The following is a 26,643-nucleotide window of genomic DNA, read 5'->3' as shown; positions in this document are numbered from 1 at the left end:
GGGACAGAATAAATGACTTGAGGGCCCAAAACACAGCCTATAGTTCCAGTACGTTGATGTGTAGCGTCTTCTCCTCCAGTCGCCAGAGTCCTCTGGCATGGAGATGTTCGGTGTGTGCACCCCACCCTTCCAGGGAAGCGCCTGTCGTGACCGTCTCCTGGTATGGAGGGTTATGGAAGCCTGTGCCCCGGCGATGTTGGAGCGCGCGCCCCACCACCTTATCGCTCGACGAGGAGTTCTGTGAAACATCCGGATCCAACGAACATCCAGGAACTCCTGGAACGGTGGAATCCACAACCTGCCGAGGCGAACCAGGTAGATGCACAACAACATCATGCCGAGCAGCGGCTTGATGGTCCTCACCATGGCGATCCTTCGTGCTAACAGTCATTGGACCTTGCCCAAAATGGCCGCTATTCTCTCCTCAGACGGAGCCGCAAGACAGGACACTGTGTTAAGCCTGGGTCCCAGGAACGGCACGTTCTGCGATGGAGTTAAGCAGGATTTTGCATAGTTCACTGAGAACCCCAGATTCGTTAGCAGCCGAACAGTCCTTTCCGTGTGATTAACAACGATGTCCTCCAACTTGGCCGGGATGAGCTAGTCGTCGAGGTAAGGGTACACATGAACTCCCTGTAGTCGTAGATGGGCCGCCACCAGAGCCAGGCACTTCAGAAAGACTCTGTGCGCCGACTTCAGTCCGAAGCGAAGATCTTGAGCTGGTAGTGCTTCCCTTGTACGACAAAGCGCAGGAACCTGCAATGCTTTACATGAATGGGGATGTGGAAGTATGCGTCCTCTAGATCCAACGACGACAGAAAGTCTCCCTTCTCCAGTTGGCCGAGCACGTGCTGCAATGTGACCATCCTGAATTTCTGGGAATTGATGTACTTGTTGAGTCATCGTAGGTCGAGAATGGGCCTCCAGACCCCGGTCTTCTTTCTTACCAGAAAGTATCTTGAGTAAACTACGGAGCCCCGGAGTTGCTTCGGAATCAGCTCCATCGCCCCTTTTCTTAACATGGCCCGAACCTCCAGCAGTAGCTGAGGGATGTGTTGTTCCTGCCGGGCCACCAGTGGTATTCTCGGACACTTTCATTGAAACTCCAAAGTGTGTCCTGGGCGAGAGCGTCCAGCACCCATTGATCAGTGGAGATGTTTTCCCACACGCTGATGACGTTCACCAACCGGCCTCCCACCGGGTTGCAGGGGTGGGGGCCCGACATCACGGCCGGTTCAATCCTGCTTGGAGGCCGGCATGCCACCCTGGGTGCCTTGACAACAACGGCCGCCCACCTCAGAGGGCCTTTGAACTACCCCTCTAGGCTTCTTGGGTCGTGGAACGGGAGGGTTGGCGGTAAGAGGACGATCCATCGCCAAAACTCTTCAAAGACCTCCCTGACTTCCCTCCTGAGGGACGAAAGGATGGACGGTGCTGTTGCAGCATGCCCAAGGCACGGGCCGTCTCTATGTCGGCTTTGATGGCCTGAAGAGATTCATAGACTGCCTTGCCAAAAAGGTTGTCTCTGTCGAACGGCATGTCCAGGACCCTCGCCTGGATCTCTTAGTTGGTGGCCTTCAGCCAGCCACGACGATGGAGGAAAACCCTGTTTCCCATTTGGCGGAACACTGTGTCCCCAATGTCCAAGGCCACAGTGATGGCATGGTCCAATGCCACCTCGCCTTACTGAAGGATCTCCATTGCCTCTACCCACTTGTCCTAGGGGAGGAAATCCAGGATGGGAGCCATCTTGTACCATAGCTCCCGATCATACCTGGCCAGGATCGCTAAGGCATTGGCCACCTTGACCGTCGTCGGCGAGTGCAGAGGTTGACGACGATGGGTTGGACGATTTCTTCTTTGCCGCAGTCGAGACCACCGAGTCCGGCGATGGTTGCGACCTGACATTTGGGCGCAGACTATGGCACTCGATACTTCTTCTCTAGCCGGTCCCTCTTTGCTGGGGCCGAGGAGGGGTACTTAAGGAGAGTCAGCCCCTCATCCCAGACGTCGTCCAGGAGTGGTATTGACAAAATAGTTTTCCTCTTCGCCTCGCGGCGTTGGTACAGGAAACCTTCCTTTTCTTCTCTTCCGGGGTGAGCTGAAAAAGTTCAGACGTACGGGCAATCATGGAGTGGCAGGATCACACTTTGTCCAGCGAAGAAGCTCTTGGTGGCGGAGAGAGTCCACCGTCGTCGTCAGTGTCCGTTGTAGCCGTGTCCATCCCCCTCTCCCTGGCGGGGGGAGGGCAGTGAAGGCTGGAGTGGAGGTGCAGGGTGCCTTCTTTTCTTCGGCGGTTGTGGCCCCGGTGTCAATGGGGTCATCGCTGGAGGAGTCGCTGGTGGTGCCGTCATCATCCTCTTCTGAATCTCTGACAGCAGCGTGTGTAGGGTCGAGAGAATATCCTGCGACAGATCCCTGGGAGGTGCCTGGGGGACAGGATCGCTGGGCCCAGTGCCTGTGTCGTCTCCCCCTACCTCGTCACGTCACCGCCTCAGCGATGGTGTGGACGGAAACAACGTCTTCCTTCTCGGATGATGAAATATCCATGCCCTGTAGCTCTTTCACGCCCCCACCCTTTCTTCGGGTCCTGAGGTGTGGGCCTTGTGCTGAGGTCCAGCATCCTCTTTTCCCGAGTCTTCTCCACAGGCCTGGCCGAGGCCTCTCGCCTGGGAGGGAGCGCCACCCTGGCCACCACTGAGGTACCCTGGGCCAGGTCACCCCCTTTCGCCTTTGAGAGGGTGGCAGCAACCATCTCGATGGAAGAGGACATATTGGCCTGGATCACCTGGGCCTGAGCTGGCAGGACAGACACCTTGTCCTGCTTGGCCTTCTCGGATTTCTCTCACAGCTTCCCCGGGGTAGCTGACTTTCTCTTGGACGAAAAGCTGGATTGATGGCTGGAGATCGAGGCTGATGGGGACGATGAACGTGCCCCGACCGTCGCAGGACCCACTTGTGCAGCGACCCCAGCGGAAGCGGCCTCGCAGTGCTCGGCTTTGTCTTGGGCCCCCACGGGTGGAGCGCCCTCATAGGACTTAGAAGCCTGCTCGGGATGGCCGGATCCGGAGGAGGCCTGCCCCTGTGGACCACCCGGCGTAGAGGCCTTGGACTTGAGCCACGTCACCAGTCGGACGTGCCGGTCCTTCATCGTGCTCTTGGAGAAGCGAAGGCATATCTCCCAATCTTCTTCCTTGTGCATCGGTTGTAGACAATACAGGCACTTGTCGTCCATGAAAACATTCTGCAAAACGCAGCTGGTGCAGAGCTTGAACAGGGAAGCTCCGTCCTTCTGCTCCAACATGATCCGGCGTGGTGAAGGCCCGATGAACTTCTGAAAACTACAAAGAAAACACTTGACGATGTATGCCCTTGAGGGGTGATGAACAATGCCGAAAAACAGGTCCCTGTTAATCGGATGGATAAACAATGGAGCACACAGGCTTGAATGACAGAAACAGACTTTTCCTACCGGAAAAGCGTGAAAAAACACAGAAAGCTGGAAGAGCAAAACACGAGGACTCCCAACACTTGAACGTGCAGTAAAAATCTGAATATGGCTGCCAGAGGAGGGGCTTAGGTAGAGGGCAGTATGACCCAGAGCTCAGTGATTGGTTTATAGAAGAAAGACAGTTTATAAACGAATGTGAAACTGTTTTTTCTTTTATCGAGGATTCCCAGCCTGACGACGGGGAATATTCATGAGCATGTGAATCCATGCCAGACCCCATGCTGGAAAAGTTGTGGTTTCTTTGAAACGTGATGCTGAAAAGCAGTGATATTGGGGAAGATTGCATATTTCTCTCTACAATAGCTATTCGGTCTTGCTTTTATATGAATGGTTATTTGGGTGCATTGTGAATGTAAACATTAGCAAAATAATAGCAGGCATTTTGTGTTTCTTTTCTGTAGTCAAGCTGCCTATATTTGTGTGGGATATTATGGAGACTTCCCCACCAGTCAAAGTTAGGGGACCACCTATTATTTTGATTTATTTTAACAACAAAAAACAACTGTTTCTTGTCCCAGATTTTAGGGTGGGATTGTCATGGTGGCTGGGGATGTTAGATCAGTGGACGCTTCTCCCTAAAAAACACCTGCAAAAATTGAGATATATTTCATAGATTAAAGTAATGACAGGTCCTGGATTGCTCTTTCCCGTGATTTACTAGTTTCAGGTCTTTATTGGCCCTTTCTCTGTTGATCCTTCATTTAGTTTGTAATTCCATTATTGTTATTCTCTTCATATTGGGGTAATGCAAACTGGCCTCTACTCTTCTCAATTACCGGCTTTAATTATGTGCTGTGATGTTGTGGCCATCTTGGAAATCACTGGCATACTTGTTTGTGGTTGTCAGCACAGGCAGATAGAGCTGGTGTGGCATTTATGGCTGACTGTGCAATGCGGTCTGGATTCGTCGTTGCCTCTTAACATACAGATGTGTTTGTTCCGCCTCACGTTCAGGGAAGAATTCAGTTTGCGGTCTGCCTCCAAAGCTCACAGTTGCTGGGACGTGTAGTTCCTATTCAGCTGCTGATGGGCCAGTGTCCACCTAAAGGAACTATATAAAGAGAATCTCAGAATAGGTGACACACCCAGGGAATCCTACTCCAACCAGCCTCTGTGAGGCACTTCTGTTAGCAGCTGGACCATCACTGTTCCTGTGGCTTAGTTCTCTCCAAACATAAGAAGGGCTGTGCCTCCAATTCACAACACCCCTTAATTTTGTCTCCTGGGTCTCTCCAACAGCCCCCGATATGTGAAACAACTCCAGGTCCTCCTGCTCTCTCCATCATCCTTCTCCAAAACAACTCCTGTGTCCACTGTCGTCTTTAGCTCCCATTCCAAACACCTGCAGTGACAGAAAGGGGCTTTGTTCTTTATAGTGCTGTGTCACAGTCTTTCAGCCTGTCTCTGGAGAATAGGGCTTTAGGTATGTTATCTAGGAGGGACCTGGCTGTTGGGTCCGCCACCTGGGATAACTCATTGCTGCAATATTGGACTCACGATTGGCTCAACGCTCTCCTTCGGCAGTCCTTTCTGCCACACCCTGGTCCTACGGCATAGACCCTCTCTGGGGCAAGGGAACCCTATTGTGTCTCCTCAGGTAACTGGGATAGGGATAGGTTGGTGGACTCCACCTCTGGAGTCCATCAGCCAATCCTGTTCTGAGGTGGGACATAGAGCTGGCAGGTCCCTTCCTCTTGGTCAGTTCCCCCTGGTTCTCAACTGTATGAGAGTGGAGGACTTGTGCGATGGATGTCTGGCTGACCGACGAGTATCAATCCCTAATTCTGGTGCCAGTCTTTCATTCGATACTTTTCAATGGGGTTCCTGTATCTGCGCGAGGGCAGCAAAATGGCAGGCACTGTCGGTTTCGCAGGAACATCTTTCCTTGCTTCCCTTAACGTGGAAACAAAAGCACTGCACTTGGTATTGGGGAAGGTCTGTTTTCCCTGATCCAATGTCGCCTCTGCTCCCCAGGTAGAAGGTTTAAGTTACTTACCTGTAACTATTGTTCTCCAGCATGGGTCTGTCATGGGCTCACATGCTCATGAATATTCCTGTTGTCAGGCTGAGGATGCTCGGTAAAAGAAAAAAACAGTTTCACTTCACTTTAAAACTGTATTTCTCCTCTAAACCAATCACAGCCTTTTGGGTCATACTGCCCCCATCCAATGACAGTCCTCTCCCCAAGCTTCACCCCTGATGGCCAACTTCAGATATGGTAAGCATGTAAAGTGGCAGTATGAACCAAGAAGAGCCACAGAGGTGAAGGTGGGAGGGTCCGCATGTGAATCCATGCCAGACCCAGGCTGGAGAACAATACTTACAGGTAAGTAACAAACCCTCTCCAGCATGGGGTCTGGCATGGATTCACATGCTCATAAATAATGATTACATAGCAGTAAATATACACAACCACAGGGAGTTGGTAAGGCTCAACAGATGCAATAAACACTCTCCTCTGGAACAGACTCACCTCCAACAAACGGGTTGTGTAGCACCACTTGGCTGACTCGGGACTCCTCCCTGGAATCCCCGTCAATGCAGTAGAACCTCAGGAAGGTGTGTGTGGACCTTCATGTAGCAGCCCTGCAGATGTCGAGTAAGGGCACACCAGAGAGAAACACTGTTGTTGCTGCTATGGCTCTGGTGGAGTGGGCTCTCGGCCCGTCTGGCAGTGGCCTGCTAGCCAGTTGATGACAGTGCATGATGCAGCCGGAAAGCCACCTGGAGATGGAAGCCTTCAACAAGGCCTTTCCTTGATTAACAGGTCCAAAGTTGACGAACAACTGAGAAGTCTTCTGAAAATTCTTCAATCGTGCCACGTAGAACTTCAAGGCACGAGCAACGTGCAGCAAATGCAAAGCCCTTTCCGCTGTAACGCTCACCTGGCTCCCACGGAGGCGCTGGTCTGGGTTGCTGTGGCCTCTTCAAGCGTGATGCGCAGAATTCAGACCACCGATTGAACAGGACCCCCAAATCTTGCTTGTCGGGCCCGTAGGATTATCCTTCTGCAGATGAGAAAGGGGATTAACTGTCTGCCGAATAGTGTGCTTGCTCCCCCCTTCGTTCCTCTCTGATTCCTCCAAAACCCCCGGTTTAAGCTCACCTTATGGTTTGGAAGGATGAACTCTCCATCCTGCTTCTGGCGCAGGGGCGCGCGTTCGTCCAGTTACTTCACTGGTTTTCAGAATGGCGCTGGCACATCCACTTGACTTTTCTGAGCAATACGCCATAAGTATGAAGATGCAAAAGTTCAAGTGTGAGCCTCCTTTTATGTTGTCTTTTCTGTCCTTTATTTCAGGTGCAGAACAAAGGCGATGCGTTGAGGGGTTAAATTGCCGGTGGTAAAATCAGGTGAGTTAGTGATGAGGGCGACCCCTCTAAATGTCTTTATAATTCCCCAGTAATGTCTTTTGTCCTTTCCCCATAGGGGCCGGGGTGTGGTACCTGCCAAAGATGCGGCGCCGACCCGAGATGTGGAATGATTCACCAAGAAAAGCCGGTAAGTAATATGGCTAAAAATGTCCTTTCCCCATAGGGGCCGGGGTGCGGTACCTGCCAAAGATGCGGCACCGACCCGAGATGTGGAATGGTTTTACCAAGAAAAGCCGGTAAGTAATATGGCTGAAAATTCGGCTTTCCTCTTGTCTTCCCTTGCTCACCTTTTGTCTCTTCTTCTCTCCCCTAGGTGCAGAGATGTGGCGACCGGTGCTGAGAGCCGCGATGGAGCCGGGCGGCGTCTCGGGAACAGGTGAGTGAAGCGCGGCGCTGCAGAGAGCAGCGCAGTGCTTTTAAATGGAAGTCTTCCTTCAGGAATGCTGGCGTGAAGATTCCGGATGCAGGTAAGAAGTTTGAATAAGTTCTTGGTTTTCACCTTTCTCTTCTCTTATTCCCTTACAGGTGTTCCAGGTTCGAGGCGGGCGTGGCTGGAGTCCAGGAGCAGACACGGTGAGCGTTCAGCTGCTGGGATGCAGAACAACGCGAAGCACGTGTGGCTGTCCAGGTGTGGCTTAAATAGCTTTGGAAGAAGTTTCAGGTGAGTATTCTTCCACAGCCCCACCCAAGTAACAAAATAGTTCCATCAGAAAAATAGTTCCCCCTAAGCCTCATTTGGCTTGGTTCTTCATGCAGCATGGTCCGCATCAGGTGAGTGTGCAGCATGGTCTGCTTCAGGTAAGTGCACCAAACACTTCCCCTTATGAGCCTGGCGCTTATGGCGCCAGGACTGATGTCCAACATGAGCCGAGCGCCAACGGCGCCAGGACAGAGTCCAAAGAGCCCCTACAATAGGGCCGCTGGGCTTTTACCCGGGGGCGTGATGCCTGCTCCCGGGGGTGCTGGGCCTGGCCTGGTGCTCCGGGGGTAGGCCTCATCGTTTGGGGTCCCCAGCAAAGCGTTCGGGTGGGGCCAGCGGCATGTTTCCAGGTAGATTTATCTGCACCGGGTTACTGGAAAGCACAGGAGCGGGGTTCCCTCCGGAACCGAGTAAAGGGGTTTGTCCAGCTTGACCTTGCAAAAGTTGTCTAGCCAGGTCATCAGCTCTTTCCTTTGTTACAATCACTTCCCTCCTGAGAGCATTAGTATCTTGACGAGCGGCGTGTACTTCGGCCCGTAATTCCCCCAGTAGTTGAGCCAACTGGTCAGTCTCGGAAGTTTCCATAGCGCCTGGGTGGGAATTTGTAGGAAGGCGTCGCGTTCTGTAACGCTCACCTGGCTCCCACGGAGGCGCTGGTCTGGTCTGGGTTGCTGTGGCCTCTTCAAGGGTGATGCGCAGAATTCAGACCACCGATTGAACAGGACCCCCAAATCTTGCTTGTCGGGCCCGTAGGATTATCCTTCTGCAGATGAGAAAGGGGATTAACTGTCTGCCGAATAGTGTGCTTGCTCCCCCCTTCCCCATTTGTTCCTCTCTGATTCCTCCAAAACCTCCGGTTTAAGCTCACCTTATGGTTTGGAAGGATGAACTCTCCATCCTGCTTCTGGTGCAGGGGCGCGCGTTCGTCCAGTTACTTCACTGGTTTTCAGAATGGCGCTGGCACATCCACTTGACTTTTCTGAGCAATATGCTGTAAGTATGAAGATGCAAAAGTTCAAGTGTGAGCCTCCTTTTATGTTGTCTTTTCTGTCCTTTATTTCAGGTGCAGAACAAAGGCGATGCGTTGAGGGGTTAAATTTCCGGTGGTAAAATCAGGTGAGTTAGTGATGAGGGTGACCCCTCTAAATGTCTTTATAATTCCCCAGTAATGTCTTTTGTCCTTTCCCCATAGGGGCCGGGGTGCGGTACCTGCCAAAGATGCGGCGCCGACCCGAGATGTGGAATGATTCACCAAGACAAGCCGGTAAGTAATATGGCTAAAAATGTCCTTTCCCCATAGGGGCCGGGGTGCGGTACCTGCCAAAGATGCGGCGCTGACCCGAGATGTGGCATGGGTTCACCAAGAAAAGCCGGTAAGTAATATGGCTGAAAATTCGGCTTTCCTCTTGTGTTCCCTTGCTCACCTTTTGTCTCTTCTTCTCTCCCCTAGGTGCAGAGATGTGGTGGCCGGTGCTGAGAGCCACGATGGAGCCGGGCGGCGTCTCGGGAACAGGTGAGTGAAGCGCGGCGCTGCAGAGAGCAACGCAGTGCTTTTAAATGGAAGTCTTCCTTCAGGAATGCTGGCGTGAAGATTCCGGATGCAGGTAAGAAGGTTGAATAAGTTCTTGGTTTTCACCTTTCTCTTCTCTTATTCCATTACAGGTGTTCCAGGTTCGAGGCGGGCGTGGCTGGAGTCCAGGTGCAGGAGCAGACACGGTGAGCGTTCAGCTGCTGGGATGCAGAACAACGCGAAGCACGTGTGGCTGTCCGGGCGTGGCTTAAATAGCTTTGGAAGAAGTTCCAGGTGAGTATTCTTCCACAGCCCCTCCCAAGTAACAAAATAGTTCCATCAGAAAAATAGTTCCTCCTAAGCCTCATTTGGCTTGGTTCTTCATGCAGCATGGTCCGCATCAGGTGAGTGTGCAGCATGGTCTGCTTCAGGTAAGTGCACCAAACACTTCCCCTTATGGGCCTGGCGCTTATGGCGCCAGGACTGATGTCCAACATGAGCCGAGCGCCAACGGCGCCAGGACAGAGTCCAAAGAGCCCCTATAAAGGGCCGCTGGGCTTTTACCCGGGGGCGTGATGCCTGCTCCCGGGGGTGCTGGGCCTGGCCTGGTGCTCCGGGGGTAGGCATCATGACATCCGCTGACGACAGGTAACACCAAAGGTTCATGAAGGTCGAATTCCAATGGAACCTCTGGAATAAAGGTTTGGTGTGTACACAGTATCACCTCTGAAGCATGGAAAGATAAATAAGGCTGCTTGCAAGACGGCCTGAATCTCCCAGACCTGTCTGGCCAAGGTGATAGCCACGAGGAAAGACGTCTTCCACGAGAGAAACCTGAGTGGGGCCGGATGCATAGGTGCGAAGGGTGCTCCCTTGTGCTTTAGAACATTAGCTCCCAAGCTGGAGCAGGGCCTTCACTAGCGGGAAAGTCATGAAGAGTCCCTTGAGGACCCCTTGATGAGCGTGTGCGACCACAGCGTAGGTCTGGTCAGGGAACTGGTGTACCTGGATATGGCAGCGAGATGCACCTTAATAGAGGCATGAGTCAGTCCCGCTTTTGCCAAGGAAACAAGTATGGTAGAAGTTGTGGAATCGTGACACGCAGAGCGGTAAGTTTCTGATGCCGGTACCACACACACAAGCTTTTCCCATTTATGTCCATAGCACTTCAACGTTGATGAGGCCCTGACCCTGGCCAGGATGTCCTTACATTCTGCAGGAGCCATGCCCTCAGGTTCAGAGACTCTGGGTCCTGATGCAGAATGGCCCCCTCTTCTCTGGCGAGAAGGCCTGGGAACAGCGCAGGCAGATGGACGGGGCCACTGACAGACATAGTAAGTCCGGATACCAGATGTGCCTCGGCCACGCTGGGGCGACGAGTATTATCCTGCAGTGGCACTGTCTGAGTGTGTTGATCACACGTAAGAGGAGTGGAAATGGAGGGAAGGCATACAGGAACCGTCCCTCCAACGGGAATGCGTCTCCCAAGCTCCTCGTTTGTGGGAACCTGATGGTGAACCTTCGGCACATGATGTTTGTCGCCATCACAAAGAGATCGATCTGGGGCTGGCCCCATTTGCTGAACAGAAACTCCACCTACTCCTGGTGAAGTTCCCACTCATGGCCAAGAACGCAGTTACCTGCTGAGCAAGTCCGCAATGGTGTTCTTGAATCCCACATGTGAAACAGAATGAGGAACAAGTATTGACAAACGGCCCATTGCCACATGCTCCCCGGGAAAATTTCAACAGCGACAGCCGTTGTCCTTTTGCTCTTCCAGAGGAAATCCAGGAACATCCTCTAAGGGTTATACTACACCTTACCGATGACCTTCTCGCCTCTCCATGCAAGAAGAGTCCAGAGGTCGCTCTCAAGGCGGCGGAGGATAGCAGCAGTGCTGCCTGCAGGACAGAGCTCCAATCCCCAAGCAGGCCTGAGAGGACTGTGGCCTTGGGGCCCTCTTTTAAGCACGCTGGTGGGAGGCCAGCTAGTGAAGTTCATCAGCATGTGGAAAAAGATCACAACGGACAGATGGGTGCTGGACGCTCTCACACAGGGGCACACCTTGGTGTTCCAACGCAGGTACAATGGCTGCAGATGACTGGTTCGCCGAGCGCTCCCTGGATGCGCCAGAGACCACCAAATCAGGGGAGAGCTGAGACCTTAAGCACCTCGGGGCTGAATCTGGCACCCCGTACTTCTTTTCCACTCTGTCCCACTTGGTCAGGGTAGAACTCTGGTTTCTCATTAGAGCCAGGCATTCTTCCCAGATGTCATCAAGGAAAAGAACAGACATGATGGTCTTTCTTATCCGCTCGCGCTGTTGGTACAAGAAGCCATCTTTCTTGGTCTCCTCAGGGATAACTGAAACAGTTCTGATGCCATGGATATGATGGAATGAAAGGATCCATCGGGTGTGAAGGCTCTATGGAGCTCGTCCGCATGCAGCGTTTCCCAGTCAGCGATGAAGTCGTCCTCGTCAGTGCCATTAGCCGTGGTTGCTGTGTCCGTGCCCGTGTGCAGGGTTGGGGCTGCGGGTGGGGTCATTTCTCGACGAGGTGGTGGTGGAGGAGTGCGATGATGGCAAGGACCAGAACCCCCCCTTTGGCCTTTCTCTTTTGAGGGGGCGAGCTTAGCCTCGGAGTCTCTTGCGTGTCCTCTGAAGACGTAGGTCCTGTAGGAATCCTCTGATGGATTTCAGTGACCATTGTGTGCAGGGTCGTTAGAATGTCCAGCTACATATCGCTAGGTCTAGGACTGAACAGAACAGTGGTGTGGGCTCTACGCTGACATGCCTCTTGCAAGCAGGGGACCCTTCGTGATCTGTATAGCAAACGTCCTGCTGGTCATTGTCCTCGTCGGTACACAAGTAGATCTGCTCTGGCCTGTCCGGGGCAGCCCACTGTTCCACATACCGGGGAAGGTGCACTGGGGGGATAGTCTCTCTCTCCTTCTCAGGAGGTTGCTGCATCTATGCGGCAGCCAGGTCTTTCCCCGATCCCGAGTCGTCGCCGCCTTCATCACTGCCTTCGCAGCTGTATTCCTCCTGTGGGGTAAGGACACCCGTGGAGCAGCTGCCACTTCCTATGCAGACTCACTCTCCTTCAATGCTTTGTCGACGATGTGCTCATTGCTGCTTTCGTCGACCGTGCTGTCGTTGACTCCGTTGACCTGGCATGCTGCGAGTCCTTTCCTGACTTTTCCCTCATCGGATTATCAGCGAACACAGAGTTTGGACGGGTTAGAGACTTTCTCTTCAAAGAGGCCCCCGTCGCTGGTAGACTCACCCTGGAGCTCGACAGTGATGCGATCGCCTTCTACCCGACACGGAACCCGTATCAGTGGCAAACCCAGCGGTGCTAGCGTCAAAGAGCTTGGCCTGATCTTGCACCCCCGCAAGGGGGGTGTCTTCAAAGGATCTAAACCTACTCTCAAAGGGAGTTCGCTCCTGGGACCGATTAGTCCCAGATGAGGCTTGACTATGCCACGCAGAATATATCGAGGATGTCCATTTGGGCTTCTGTGTACCTCAGGTCAAGCTTATTTTGAGCTGACCTGTGCAATAATTGAGCTAGTTTTTCATGTGCCTTGAAAATTTGTTTGATTAGTATGATATGTTAGTCCTTCCTGTGTTCCATCAGAATACTTACAGAATGTTTTCTCTGTAGGTGTACAAGGAAATTGTTAAAGCTTTTGGATTCGGGACATAGTAAGAAATTGAACCTGCTCGAATCCAGGACCCTGATGGATGGGAGTTTTTTTTCAGCTCTGTTGGGTAAGATGTAGATATCATATCTCTCCATCTCCTTGAGGTAAACTGTGGGATATGTCCCTAATGGCACCTTTCCCCTGTTTTTCTCTTCCTCAACCACCCCGCTCCATGTACCATGCAGGGCGACCTCCTATTACTGAATACTAGAGATTCAGCCAATTCAACAAGAAGAAATCAGAGCGCACACAAAATCGGTGCGTGTGTCTAGCCCTGAAGAAAGTGGTGACATTCATCTCTATACCACTGAAACCGGTCGGCTTGTTTTGCGACCGGAGTAGACAAATATGGATCAGGGAGATCCCTAAATCAGACCGCATTTGGATCCCAGTATTAAGAAGGGATCGTCATTTTAATAAACTGAGGAACTGAGTTCACACAAAAAACAGATCTCTGAACCCAAAGAAATAGGAGTTACCTTTGACGACTAGTCATCTTCAACTCTCATCGGTCCAGGTCCAATACTCCGAAACATACAGTCTCTTTGTTTGTTTTTTTTTTTTTTTTTTATTATTTGGCGAAGTGCTTGCTCGACTTGAGCCACGCTGACAGTCTGCTGTAGCAGTCTTTTTTTGGTTTTCTTCAAGAAACCACAGCACACTTCGCATCCCTCCTCATCATGGTCCAGATGCAGGCAATATAAGCATTTATGATGCCAATCTTTCTTAATCCACACTTCGTGCAGAGTTTGAAGAGGCTTCGACTTTCCTTCTGTTCAGTCATGGCTGAAAGGAGTGAGTATGCCCAAGGCCGGGTCTTCTCAAAACTTCGATGATGTTCCGATGGTGGATGATCTTCACCGGTAGCGGATCCCCGCTGCCAGTCTTTGTCCTTTGTCGAAGATGAACAAGCAAAAATCGGTCAAAATTCAAACTATTTTGGTCAAAAATGTTCCAAAAACACTAAATTCGCTTAGAGAGCAACTTGGACTCACACCACTGAAGTGTGCGGTAAAAATCTGAAGATGGCCACCAGGGGTGGTTGTTAGGGAGAGGACTGTCATTGGATGGGGGCAGTATGACCCAAAGGACAGCTATTGGTTTAGAGAAGAAATACAGTTTTAAAGTGGAAGTGAAACTGTTTTTTCTTTAACCGAGGATTCCCAGCCCGACGATGGGGAATATTCATGAGCATGTGAACGCCAGACCCCATGCTGGGGAAGGGCAACTTCCCTTAAATGTGTCCCGTCGCTAGATTGCACCAAGTGACTATCCCCTGCCCTCTGTACCATTCCCATGCCTATCACCCGCTAGCTTGTGGAGGCACCCATTCTCCCTGGTCACCCCTATAGATGTCCCAGGAACAAGGCAGTAGGAGACTTTGCCACACAACATTTCTAGATCTAAGAACAAATTAGAGATCTGATCTTGTGCCAGATGGAAGTTGACCTACCCTAATGCTGAGAAACTATTTTACACAAACTAAAAAAATCCCTTGTTGAGTTTGATCATCACTCTCTAAAGTGCTGTTGCATTGTTTATGGAGCTATTTTTATTGTAAAACAGTAGTAACAATTACAAAAAAGGACCCAAAATACAAAAGGAAATGTGCTTTTATCAAGTTTGAATGGTTAGCATTTGTGGTAGCTACTATAAATCAGGTACCTTGCTGCTACAGAAACCGAGGTATCGGAAACCAATAAGAAGAAACAGAAACAAAGCGCAATTTATGTAAAAATGTTTAATGTTCCCCAGAAAATTGATAACTACCCACAGTTGTTTTGTACTAATGAAAACATGACAATGGCATGCAAGTCTTGACACAGCCTGCAGAGTACTTGGTGCAGGGAGTGGGGATGTAGGTCTCGTTTCCATACAATCCATGGGCTGTTTCAGTATTTTTTATTAAGAATGAAGATGCAATAATCTTATCAAGGATGAAGATGCTATAAAAAGTGACTTTGTCTTGGTGCACAAACAACTGGTACCACAAAGTTATTTATTTATATATAAGTCTGCGTAAAGAATCATATTTGTCACATATTTCGCCGCCGTGGTTCTTCTATTCATAGCGGCAGAGTTCCCTAGTTTCCGAAACTATGCATGTAAGCCTCAGCAAAACAAAAACACTTACAAAAAAGTAGAAGGCTCAGCATTCTATGGATATACAGTACAAAACCCCCAAAATTTAGTTTGCATGGCTCGATGCTCGACAAAATTTCTACAAATCTGCAAATTCCTCTTCACTGTACATGTCTGTGATAAACTGACCCCTCCCTCCCCAGCCCCCACAGATGGAATCCCATGCAGTCTCCATTTGTAATAGCAGGGACATTTCGGGACTGAGGAGCCCATTTGCCACACCATTACATATTCGTTGCCAGCATTCACACCACAATGTACCAGTAATGCTTATAGAAAACAAACATTTAGCAGTTTAGTGGGAAATTACATATGTACAGAAGATACTGCCAAAGAGTGGTATCATCGTAATTTCATTTTTGTAGGAAAGAAACATCAAAGTGAAAGTAAACTGAATGAGGAATTTTCATTTAACAGTGCAAACATTTTCAATGAGGTGGAGGCTTAATCAGTAACCAAAAACAGCTACATTCTCTGTCCACACGAAACCTTCGTGTCGGTTTGTAAGGCGGGAAAGTGGTCATCACTTTTCTCCACTCAAAAGAAGATTGCATTGTGTGTAGACTGGGTGCTACCGCCACACGGGTGCGCGGGAAATTAATCTTCCGACCTAGAGAACGAAATCCCGGAGAGGTCATGGTTTTTTTGTTGGCGCATTACAATACGGCATGTTGTCTAGGAGAACATCGGACCTCGGCTTCAACACTGCAACGGAAAGAAATGATTTTCAATAATAGTAGATTGCTTTGTACAATTGTTTTATGTGGAGGCTGCAATGCGCATGTTGAACCAGATTTGATCATGCCCTTTTTCATCGACTGTACAAATAGTAATGTTTAAAAGTGGCAAATTTAGCATTTCCTTTCCAAAACAAATACGGAATAATTCAAGCTTGCATTATCAAAATTGTAATCTTGTAATTGTAATCTTTAGCATTTCCTTTCCAAAACAAATACGGAATAATTCAAGCTTGCATTATCAAAATTGTAATCTGTGGTGTAAAACAACTAGTGCAAAAACCTTGGTCTTCGGTGCACACGTCAGCTGTCTTATTAACCACGGATAGGCTCCAGGTGGACCACATCCTAACTATATGTTCTAACAAGAAACACAATAATAATTGACAAACGTGTTGCTATTTGGACATGTTTAAACAGCACGAGAAGATAGAGGGACATGCCAGTCCTAGTGCCCCCTCCTTATTCCTCAACCCAGTATTACATCAGCAATCTGTTGCATTACCTCCACTTCCCTCATCCTCTTCCTAGTACCCCAATAGTAGGCTGATGAGTTAACCTCACATCCTTCTTCCTTGTCCAAGTACCCCATTAGTAATTCATTCCATAACTGCCACCTCCCTCTTCGATGCCGCACTACCCAATTAGTAACCCATTAAAATACTCTTACCTTCCTCGTCCCAGTACACCATCTGTATTCCGTTGCATTATCTCCAACACAGTGATCACCATCCAAACTGCCCGATTAGTGATCTGGTGCCTCTCTATTCCTCATTTAAGTACCCATTAGCAATCCGTTGTATTACTCAGCCGGCCTCTTCCTCATCCAAGAACCCCATTAGACATCCATTGCATTACCGCCACCACTACCATCTTTCTTGTCCCCAGTACCCCAATTACCCGCCTCTCTTTCTTCTCTTACTACTCTATTACGCCCATCTCTTTCTTCAGATTCCCAGTGCCCCATTACTGATCCATTGCATTACCTCCAAATCCCTCTTCCTCGTCCCAATATCCCAAAAGTAATCCATTGCATTATGCCCACCTCACTCTTCCTCAACTTAGTGAACTATTTTCCCTGCCTCTGTACCTCATCCCAGTAATTCATTACTCATGCTTCACTCTTCATTGCGCAAGTACCCCAGTAAGTAATCCTTTGCATTACCCAGCCAAACTCCTCACCGTCCAACTACTCCATCAGTAATCTGTTGCATTACCCTGCCCCCTCTTCCTAGACCCACTACCCCAATAGTAATCACTGGCGTTACCCGGCCTCAATCTTCTTTATCCCAGCACCCCAGTAGTAATGTGTTGCATTGCCTTGCCTCACTCTTCCTTGTCCCAGTAGCCCATTACACCACCACCTCTACCTTCTCCATTAACCCACCTCACATTTGCTCATCCCAATACTCCATTAGTAATCTGTTACATTACCCAAATTCCCTGTTCCTCATCCCGATACACCATAAGTAATCCAATCTATTACCACACCTCCCTTTTCCAGTGGTTGAAGTGGCCGGGAGCGGTCGGGAGAGGTCGGGAGCAGAGCTCCTACACTTATTTTAATTAGGTTTGTTCCGGAACGGTTTCGTTTTAAAATAAAAGTGTATGAAGAAGTTGACACTTGCACTTTCAGTGCACTGCATAGGATGTTTCCTTAAATAGCATGCCCATGTTTTTTGGGGGTTTTATTGTGCATGGGAGGTGGGGCGGCGATGGGGTCTGTGGGGAGCGGTGCAGGCCAGTAGGGAACATAGTTCCACTACTTCTTTTCGTACACTTCGACCACTGCCCTTTTCCTCACACCAGACCCCCATTGGCAATCCATTCTTTTCTAGCAGACACAAAAAGACAAAATACTTCATAAACCTGCTATTGCATAGTTGAAGAACGGATATTGATAACAAATGTCACATCAGTTATGTCATAGGAAATAAAAGGGTTATAAGAAGAAATAAAAGGTGGAATTGCAGGTGGTGGGAGGTATAGCATAAAGAAACCCGAAATTCAGTAAGGTGTTAATTTAACAAAACACCTGAAATTCGGCAGGTGTTGGAAGCTATGCCACCTTAAATATGAGGCCCCCATTGCACAGCCCATAAGCACACTGATGACATCAGAAATTACATCACTGATGATACCACATAGGACATCTAAGATGCCATCAGTGATGACATCATATGAACAATCAGTTTTGACACCACTTATGGACTCCTCAATGAACTCACTGGTAAGAATTAGCCATGGCAAAACATGCTTTACTGCATTTGAAGATATAGAGTACATTCTAGCACAGATGTAATAGACCCTGGGCCTCATTACGAGTCCGGCGGTAACCGAGCCGGGAAAACCGGCAGGTTACCGCCGGACTCGTATTACCATTCCGCCTCTGTGATTCCCGGAATTACCGGGGCATTACGACCCCAGTGACCCGGGAACTACGGAGGCGGAATTCTCTAAGTCCCAATTCCCATGGAGTTCAATAGGACTCCATGGGGACCATGGAAACACTGGTTCCGTCTTTGAGAGAGCCGGTGTTTCCATGTCTGCCTGCAGGTGGGTGGTGTTAAACCCGAGTGACACCTCCCACCTGCAGGACTCTTAATCAGTCGGACCGGAAAGAACGGTGGCAGCGGTTTTACCACCACCGTTCTTCCCGGACCGGCAGGGTCGTAATGAGGCCCCCTGTCTTTTTAAAGGTCCCAAACTTTTTCAAGCATTGTAAATAGTCGTTTGATGACTACAGAAAGTTTGTCTTGCACATAGGAATCTACAATGCCAGATGCAATAGAGCGGGAGTCGGCAACCTTTGGCTCTCCGGAGGTTCTACATTACAACTTCCACTACTAGCCCCACCAAGCATAGGCAACGGTGAGGGATCATGGGAGGTAAAGTCCAAAACATGCAGCGAAATGCAGGTTCAAACTCATGCACTAAAAAGATTACAACTTTCGTCAGGTCAGTAAATTATCTCCTGTAGTACTGATAACCCTGCGACCTCGCAACATAAAACTGTTCTCCACATGGTTGCCACCTGCCTTAACCATTTGATATTGGCAAAACCTGCCTTTTGATTTCTTACACTAAAAGTAAGTGGTTTGTGCTATGCTATGTTGACTGGGGAAACTGTTGCTTCCCATGCAAGTTGTAATCTTTGGTGGGCTGGTGCAAAATCATAACTGTACTACCTCAAATGTCTACTTTGCCGAGGGGATTGTTTTTAGAACAGAGGGACAAAGGTACTAATCTCCTCATGGCAAGTGCTCATTCAACACAGAAACTAGTGTGTAAGAATACCATGGTTGTAAATCGGCAGTATTTTTGTAAATGCAAACTCCAATCAAGCTTTACAGTTGAACCCCTACGTATATGCAGTACAAGGGTTCAGACGTACGAGTCTGACACAACGGTGGCATGGTGATTGGCAAAGACTTTAATCGTGGTATGAAAGTAAAGAAAAGAAAAACCTATGGAGGGAAAACGAGTGAAAGCAATTTACTAGAAAAATAACCTGCGCTGGGTCCTAAGGTCCTGCTGAATCAAGGTATCTTGTTCGCTTCATGTGTCGGTGATGGAGGCCAGAGCCCAATCCGCCCAAATAATATGTATTAAATAATTAGTTACCCAAGACAACGCGCATACCAAAATGTCATTTGTGATGTAATTGAATGGATCATCCAAATAGCATAGTAATCAATCATGAGATCATAACAATAAAAAAAAATACAAGTGTGTGACAACTACAGCCGACACGTGTTTCGACCCAAAAGCAGGTCTTTTTCAAGGCTGTTAGAGATACAAAGTCAATTTACAACGAAATCGAAGAACCATTTGAAACAATAAGAATCACCCAAAATGTGAGTCCAAGAAAGAGCATAGACATCGCTGTGCTATCTAACATTCAAATTGAATCAATAAAGTCACCACAATTCATAAGGCAGGACATATTAAGTAATCATAAAAAAAGTGTACAGATAATGTCAACAAAGGTTGAGATGGAGAGAAAAGCAGAGGAACATACAATTAGATCCTTCTCATAACTCGAATCCAGTTAACTTAGTCACTATTTGGTAATCCCACGAAAAAACATCTGGAATACAACCATTCTGTCGCGTGAATCAAAAGTATAATTTGGCTGTGTCCCGTTATATTAGCTACTGGAATAGTAATCTAATGACAAGCACATATAAAAACTGCCCTAGTACCGAGGGTGGGTATGAGGCACCCATACAGCTAATGTGCATGATAAACCGCACAATCCAATGAAGATAATGGGGACTCTGCAATAACAGAATAGGAAAAGAGAAAAGCCCTAACTCATGTTATGTTTAGAAACACTCCACGGGTATTTATAGAATCACACATTTTATTAGGGAAGGATGCACCAGCCCTTACTAAGGTTGTCCCAGTTAAATTGAGCGAAATCGATATAACTGATGTATAAACCTTTCGGTATTCAAGAAGATTCTGCAATGGGAATAAGCCCAAGGAGTCTGAAAACATTTGCAGAGAGAAACACCATTAGTATATTGGAACCAAAGACAGTCACTATAAAGCAGTGTTATGTCACAATATAAAAGGTATCAAAATCACCTTAAGAAAATGAATGCTGGTCAAATATGTGTAAGCCGTTGCTTGCATTGCTTGAACCTGCACAGTTCATGAACACTTATAGTGGGCAACATCCCAGACAACTCTGTAAGAGTACGGGGGAAGCCATTAGAAGCACGGTAAGCATGGGACATTGAATACTGTCCAAAACAGGGTAAAATATACAAGAAAAAAATAAGTTGAGAGCCCTTACCATTGTGTGGCTTTTTAGAGCACACGCATCTCCTGCCTTTCAGCGTTCAGGTCCGAGAGGCGTTAGTCATTTTGAATAAATTATATATTGAATAGTGATGCATACACATGTAGAGGGTGGTGCCAAAGACAAACGAGGCCAACCAGCATAGAAAATATGCACACACTATTATAGAAGCGGTTGCCATGATGGAGCGGTAGTTTAAAAGTGGGCATGGGCTACGGACAACCACTTCAATCAAAAGTTGAATAACCAATCTTTCCAATTGGGCTAGGATATGGATGGCTATAATTTAAACACAGGACAAACTGAAAACATATGTAAGTAATATCTTAAATAATGCATGGACAATATAATAGAACACAGGGTATTACCTTAAAGACTGGGGAAAAATCTGAAATTGAATAGATAGGGGTTGTCTAATGACAGAGGTACGTGATCGTGTTTCTGAGCAAATACAGAGGCATTCGAAACAATAATGGTTACAGTGCATGAGATACCCAGAGCAGAAAAGGGCAAACCCCAAAAAACGAACGTATTAAGAATAAGTGAGTGGACATTCCCAATATATAAACCGAAACCAAGGAAAAGGGGAGGAGAGTGACCCACTGGAGGCAGGGTGGAAGTTGTCTCAAGTGGGTTTTCAATGGGTACAGTAACATCTAGTGGCTTCTTTGAGTTTCTTATAGGACAGACTGTCCATCAAATACATTTGCTAGAGATAAAACCACTGAGCACTATGTGAACCTCATCTCAGGTCGGTGTGCCCATATACATGAATTGGTGCATGTAAATCTATTTAGGATCAGAGACTCCAAAACGTGACAGATCTTACATTATTTCAAAGAAATACACAGAATTTGTGATCTGAATTGAGACCTTACGACACAGTTCTGTATTTGCATATAAGCCTTGCTTCAGCTTGTCCTAGTTTGCGTTCACTGTCCCCTCCACGAATTCCAAAGGATACAGTCGTGAGTCCTGAAAACTGTATATCCTACTTGCTGGCCACCTGATGTCTCTCTTGCCAGTGCTTGGCCAGCGGGTATTTGGTGTCCTGATTTCCAAGCATGCTTAAATGTTCACCAATCCGTGTATTGAGTTCTCGGATCGTGCTGCCTATGTAGTTGAATTTACAAACGCATATAATGCTATATACTACAAATTTGGTTCGTCAATTGATAAATTGGTTAATATAGTGTTTACCTAATGATTCAAAGTCAATGTAATTGGCATTCAAGGCATGGGAACACATTGAACAGAAACCGCATTTGTGAAAGCCCCCCGCTTGACTGGTGGCTAGCCAATTGGTGTTCACTTTTGGGGTATGCGGCATAAATTAAGGATATAGTAGGTTACTGAGTGGGGGTGCTTTTCTGTAATGAGACATTCAGACAGGCACTAATCCACTTTTTAATATCCTCATCCAATGAAAGTAAATGGCAATGTTTTTTCAATTTTGTTTTCTATCTTATGGCTTTCAGTGCTATATTGGGTGGTAATCCGGTCTGCGGACTCGTCCTGATGTGATGTCTTATCTTTCAGTGTAAGCAATGTGGACCTAGACATCTGAGATGCTTTCTTCTCAGACTGTGTAAGTGTAATTGGGAGGTACCCCCGAGAGACAAACCTGTCTTGGAGTAACTGGCATTCCTTTGCAAATGTAGTTGTTTGAGCAATTTCGACAAGCCCTGATGTATTCTCCCTTTTGAATATTGTGAATAACTGATTTTATGTAGCAGCTAGTAGCATGCAATACCGAGTTAACCTCTGTAGCCTTCCTGTATGTTTTCGTCTGTATTCCTAACGGGGTAACATAGATTTGGATATCCAAAAGAAAAACCTATCTTAGCCTATTTCTAAGAGGGGTTTCCCGGCCTCAACTAAAAGTACCACAGAATCTGTCAGGATGTCCAAAGTAAAAAAGTTCACCATCCTGTGTCAAAAAAAGCGATTTCCTTCCCCTACACTATGAATGAAACTAAATAACTGAGGAGGTTTCAATAGTTCCAAACTGAGAATGTGGTTTGAGGGAATGACTCCCATCCCCAGGTTAAAGTCTCATTCTTAAACAACAAAGTTCCAGGTTCATCAGGTTTTTTTAAGTACAGTTCATAAGAAATGTCCCTTATTGGTCATAGTTGTTTTCACTATGGTATCCTTGGGATGTAACTTTCTTCAGCCTTCCTGAACAGGAGGACGACTCCCTCCTCCCTGGCCCGGTTCATGATGTCAGGAGGGGATGTCTCACTCCCTCTAACCATTCTCAGGTTTCTGCTAGCTTCCTGACCAGGGGATGACTCCCTCCCCTCTGGCCTTTCTCAGGCAACACAATGACTGATGTGGGAATGTCTCCCTTCCCCTGACCTTTCTCAGGCTTCCCAGACAACACAATGACTGATGTGGGAATGTCTCCCTTCCCCTGGTCGTTATCAGGCTTCTAGGCAATTCATAACGCAGTGGGAATGGCTCCTTCCCCTGGTCTTTCTCAGCTTTCGTTAGGTAAAGTCAACCTGGTTCACTACCCTGCCACATACTGTGACCATAAAGAATGATGATGATCTTCCTTCCTCTTATGGGTGCGTGTCATCTTGCTGGCTTGGCTTTCCTCCTTGGTAGACTTGGTTAACTCTCTTGCGAGGTACTTTCGTGCATCCCAAGGTATGACAAAGTCTCTTTCCCTTGGTCAGGGTTCCAGACCCTGTATTCTCGACTTCCTTCTCCTCTCTGTGCTTTCCACAACCTTCTCAGGGCTTCAGCATCTTCCCAGCAACATGCTACCTTTTCTCACAGTCCACAATCCTCTTGGATCTTCCTTGACACATGCGACCATCTGTGGGGATTCCCCGACTCTAGTCTTATTTCGGTCTGCGGCGGCTCTGCAGTTGCAAGCTTACTTCAGGCAGCGCGGTTCTCCCTTCTTGCGCTCCTGAGGCTTTCGGAACGCTTGGAGCTTCTCTCTCTGTGGTTGTCCAGCAGTCTCTCCCACTCTGGACCTTCCTGCTCCCTTCTCAGCGTCCCGGTCTGCTTTCGTCATGCGGTTCCTCCAGGGAGTATCGGACAACTTGTGCAGTCCTTCTCTTTTTGTATCCTGACTGAGACGCGTACCTTGGTTCTACAGGGCGTTCCTCATTATTCCACACCTCTTCTTCGTCCCAGTATCAACACGATTACTCTCTACTGGGTTAGGTGGAATCCTCGTCTCAGTTTTCTCATACATTTCATATGGGTAGTCCCTACTCTTCCTCGTCTCAGTATGTCTGACGAGGATGGTTTCTTCCATTCTACAAAAATATATGGAAGTGTTAGTAACTACAGAGGTTTGTGTAGGTTAGGAGAACTATTGTTCTCCTACAATAGCCGTCACTGGTCCACATAGGGAGTTACTCTCCCCATGAGATCCTCCCGCTGAGTACTACCCCCCCAGGGGGACTATCGGGTAGCGGCCTCACCTCCCTAGCCTCATGGGAAGGGGCTCCCCCAAGGGAAGCAGGGATGACATCCAGGGATTCATCACAGAAGAAACACCCTTTTTAAATGTTGAATCGCGCGCACCCGGAAGTACATAGAAGTACGCTGTTAGCTGCGGGGACCGGCTGTGTTGATTGAGGACTTCGTCCAGCAGAAGTTCTTCGCCAGCGACTGCAAGCAACGTAGTCTGAATGCGAGGAGGACGTCCTTCACGGCAACAAGGATGTTGCCTGACCCAAGAATCGCCTGATTCGCTGCACGACCAAGGGACCGCCCCCGACCCGCCCTCTCCCTAGACTGAAATTCTGAGGGTGCAGCGCACCTGCACAAGCACCCGGAAGTACATAGAAGTACGCTGTTAGCGGTTTGCTCCTTTGAGCGATGAGCAGTTAGCTATACTGCCTATAATAGGTACCATCTATTTGTTATTGTAGACCTCTAAGTGCTTTTATTGGAATACTAAACTCAATTGTGTTGTGTTGATGTCAGAATAAGTTGAGGGCACTAAATAAACTATTACTTGTAATACCCATGGGTGTTTGGTAGTTAAGAGTGTCCGTCTTGGCTGGTGTAAACAGTGTGTCTCCCCACATCGGAGTGTGTTTCCACATCGACAAATGGTGCCTACACTGTGGGGGAATGAAAAGGAAGATCTCAGGGGTTAAGCGTGATTGTGCTATGTCTACCAATACTATAAAAACACAGAGAATGAGCATTGCGCACGCTGCTGCGCTACCACTCCCGGATTCCTCTGACACGGATGAGGATCTAGTGGAGTGTGCACAAAATCCATCAAAAAAAAAACTACAGGATGTAGGCGAGAATGAACTGCCAGAGGCTTCACAGTCACTATTTAATGAGGAAAGGAGATATGCTGAGGGACTGCCCGTTTTTGACAAAGCAAATCTTGGTTTGTCATTCATGGATACACCCCCAATATTTTTAACGGGGGAAAGAACGATGCTCGGTCTATCTGAGCACTTTGATGCATCGACACATCTCCAATTCCATAGGTGCAGCAAAGCCGGAAATAGCCAGAGAGCAACCAAGCTTGAAAACCTGCGTGTGTGACATGAAAGAAATAGGAACAGACAGTTCACAGCTATTTAAAGAAATTAAATCGCAGACCAGAATTCTAAATGAAATTTTGCTTGCATTAACTGCTTGGCCCGAAATGTTTGCTGTAAATATTTTAAAGATGATTCCCTCCCGCAAGTGGAGTTAACGGCAATGCACAAAAGCAATTTCCAATAGAAATTACCAAGGTCAAGTCAGTGTAGAGATGGCAAACAAAAGCGAGCATACGGCACAAAATATGTTACCAACAGATAAGAGAGATGATATCGCTCAAGGTCATGTTGAAGTTATGTCTATATCTGAAATGAGGGAATGGAGAACTTTGGCGGTGTCGCTTAAGGACTCCATAGATCAACTGAAAAATATGGGAAAGCCCCTTTAGCGAAGGCGGCCAATATAAGTTTGTTTCATGGAATTCCAGAGGGCACACGCATCTAGCATTGAATAAAAAAGTTTGTAAATTACTGGGGAATTTTGATTTTGTGCTCATACAGGAATCATGGGCATGTGGAGAACTGATGTGGGATGGATATGTTGTATTGTGTCTTCCTGGTACTTGTGGGCCAAGAGGTCGCCCTAGGAGTGGATTAGCACTTGCCTTTCGAAACTCTCAAGACATTACCATGTTATCTGAAAAACATTTGTACACCTCATGTTTAGCTGCCACCTTTCACCTAATAACGCAAAATGGGATGGTGGGCGTAATGGTCATTAATGTGTATTGGAACAATGCTGATTATGATGATTTAATGCTGACGAAGTTGACTGATGAACTGAATGTCTTGATAGTTGAGTGGTATGCTTTTATGTCTGAAGGTTTCATACTCATAGCTGGTGATCTGAATGCAGATTGCAATTTATCAACTACAGAGATGGAATGGAGTCTAGTGGACAAGGGTACTACTGGATCCAAAAAGGGTAACAAAAGTTACAGAGGTGCGCTTTGGCTTAACTTTATAAGATCATGGGGAATGGAAATGTTGTTTAATGATAAATTCACTTGGATGGCCCGTGGTGAGGCTTCCATCATTGATTATATATTTGTTAGTGAAAATTTGATTAAGGGTTCGGAAAACATGCTTGTGAAACCCAATTTGGTGAGTGACCATGCCAGGTTATCAATCAATTTGAACCTAATGAAAAAATCTAATTATAGAAATGTGTATTGTGTACCAACAACCGTTAATGTGAGGGGGATTAGAGTAAAATGGAATACCTTAAAGACAATTACATTTAATAACTGGATGTTGTATGACTTTGAAACTAGATCCTGGGAACTAAAAAAAGAAACATACTCAATTGCCTCATTTGATGGTTTACTGGAATCAATCTTAGACAAGTTTCAGCGACCAACTGCTGATCTAGTTCCTCGTAAAAGGTCTCATAAACATGCTTTTGTCCTTGATATTAAGCAACACAGAGCCCTCTTGTATAAGCAACTATGTGCTATAAAAAGACTCAATTTGTCCCCGGTTAATTATAAAGAACAATCCAGACTGATTCGCCAATCCTATAAGAACTGTAGGATTCAACAACGTGCCTCCCTCTGTCTCAGAAATACGGTGAGGCAATGCTTAAGGCCATGAAGGAGACCAATTCTAGAAACTA

General features: G+C 47.6%; 1 protein-coding gene across 1 annotated transcript in view; it reads right to left on the bottom strand.

Moving 5' to 3' along the window:
• Window positions 1–14,530: 14,530 nt before the first annotated feature.
• LYRM7 (LYR motif containing 7) overlaps window positions 14,531–26,643 on the bottom strand; it is a 185,310-nt gene continuing 173,197 nt past the window's right edge. Inside the window, exon 5 of the mRNA XM_069625630.1 lies at window positions 14,531–15,651. Coding sequence (XP_069481731.1) covers window positions 15,581–15,651 — 71 coding nt within the window. The 3' untranslated portion in view covers window positions 14,531–15,580. The remainder of the gene's footprint in view (window positions 15,652–26,643) is intronic.

This window comes from Ambystoma mexicanum, chromosome 6p (assembly GCF_040938575.1).
Source record: "Ambystoma mexicanum isolate Mex_15411 chromosome 6p, UKY_AmexF1_1, whole genome shotgun sequence".
In the NCBI taxonomy this organism is placed as follows: domain Eukaryota; kingdom Metazoa; phylum Chordata; class Amphibia; order Caudata; family Ambystomatidae; genus Ambystoma; species Ambystoma mexicanum.
This window is presented reverse-complemented; position numbering and strand designations above follow the sequence as displayed.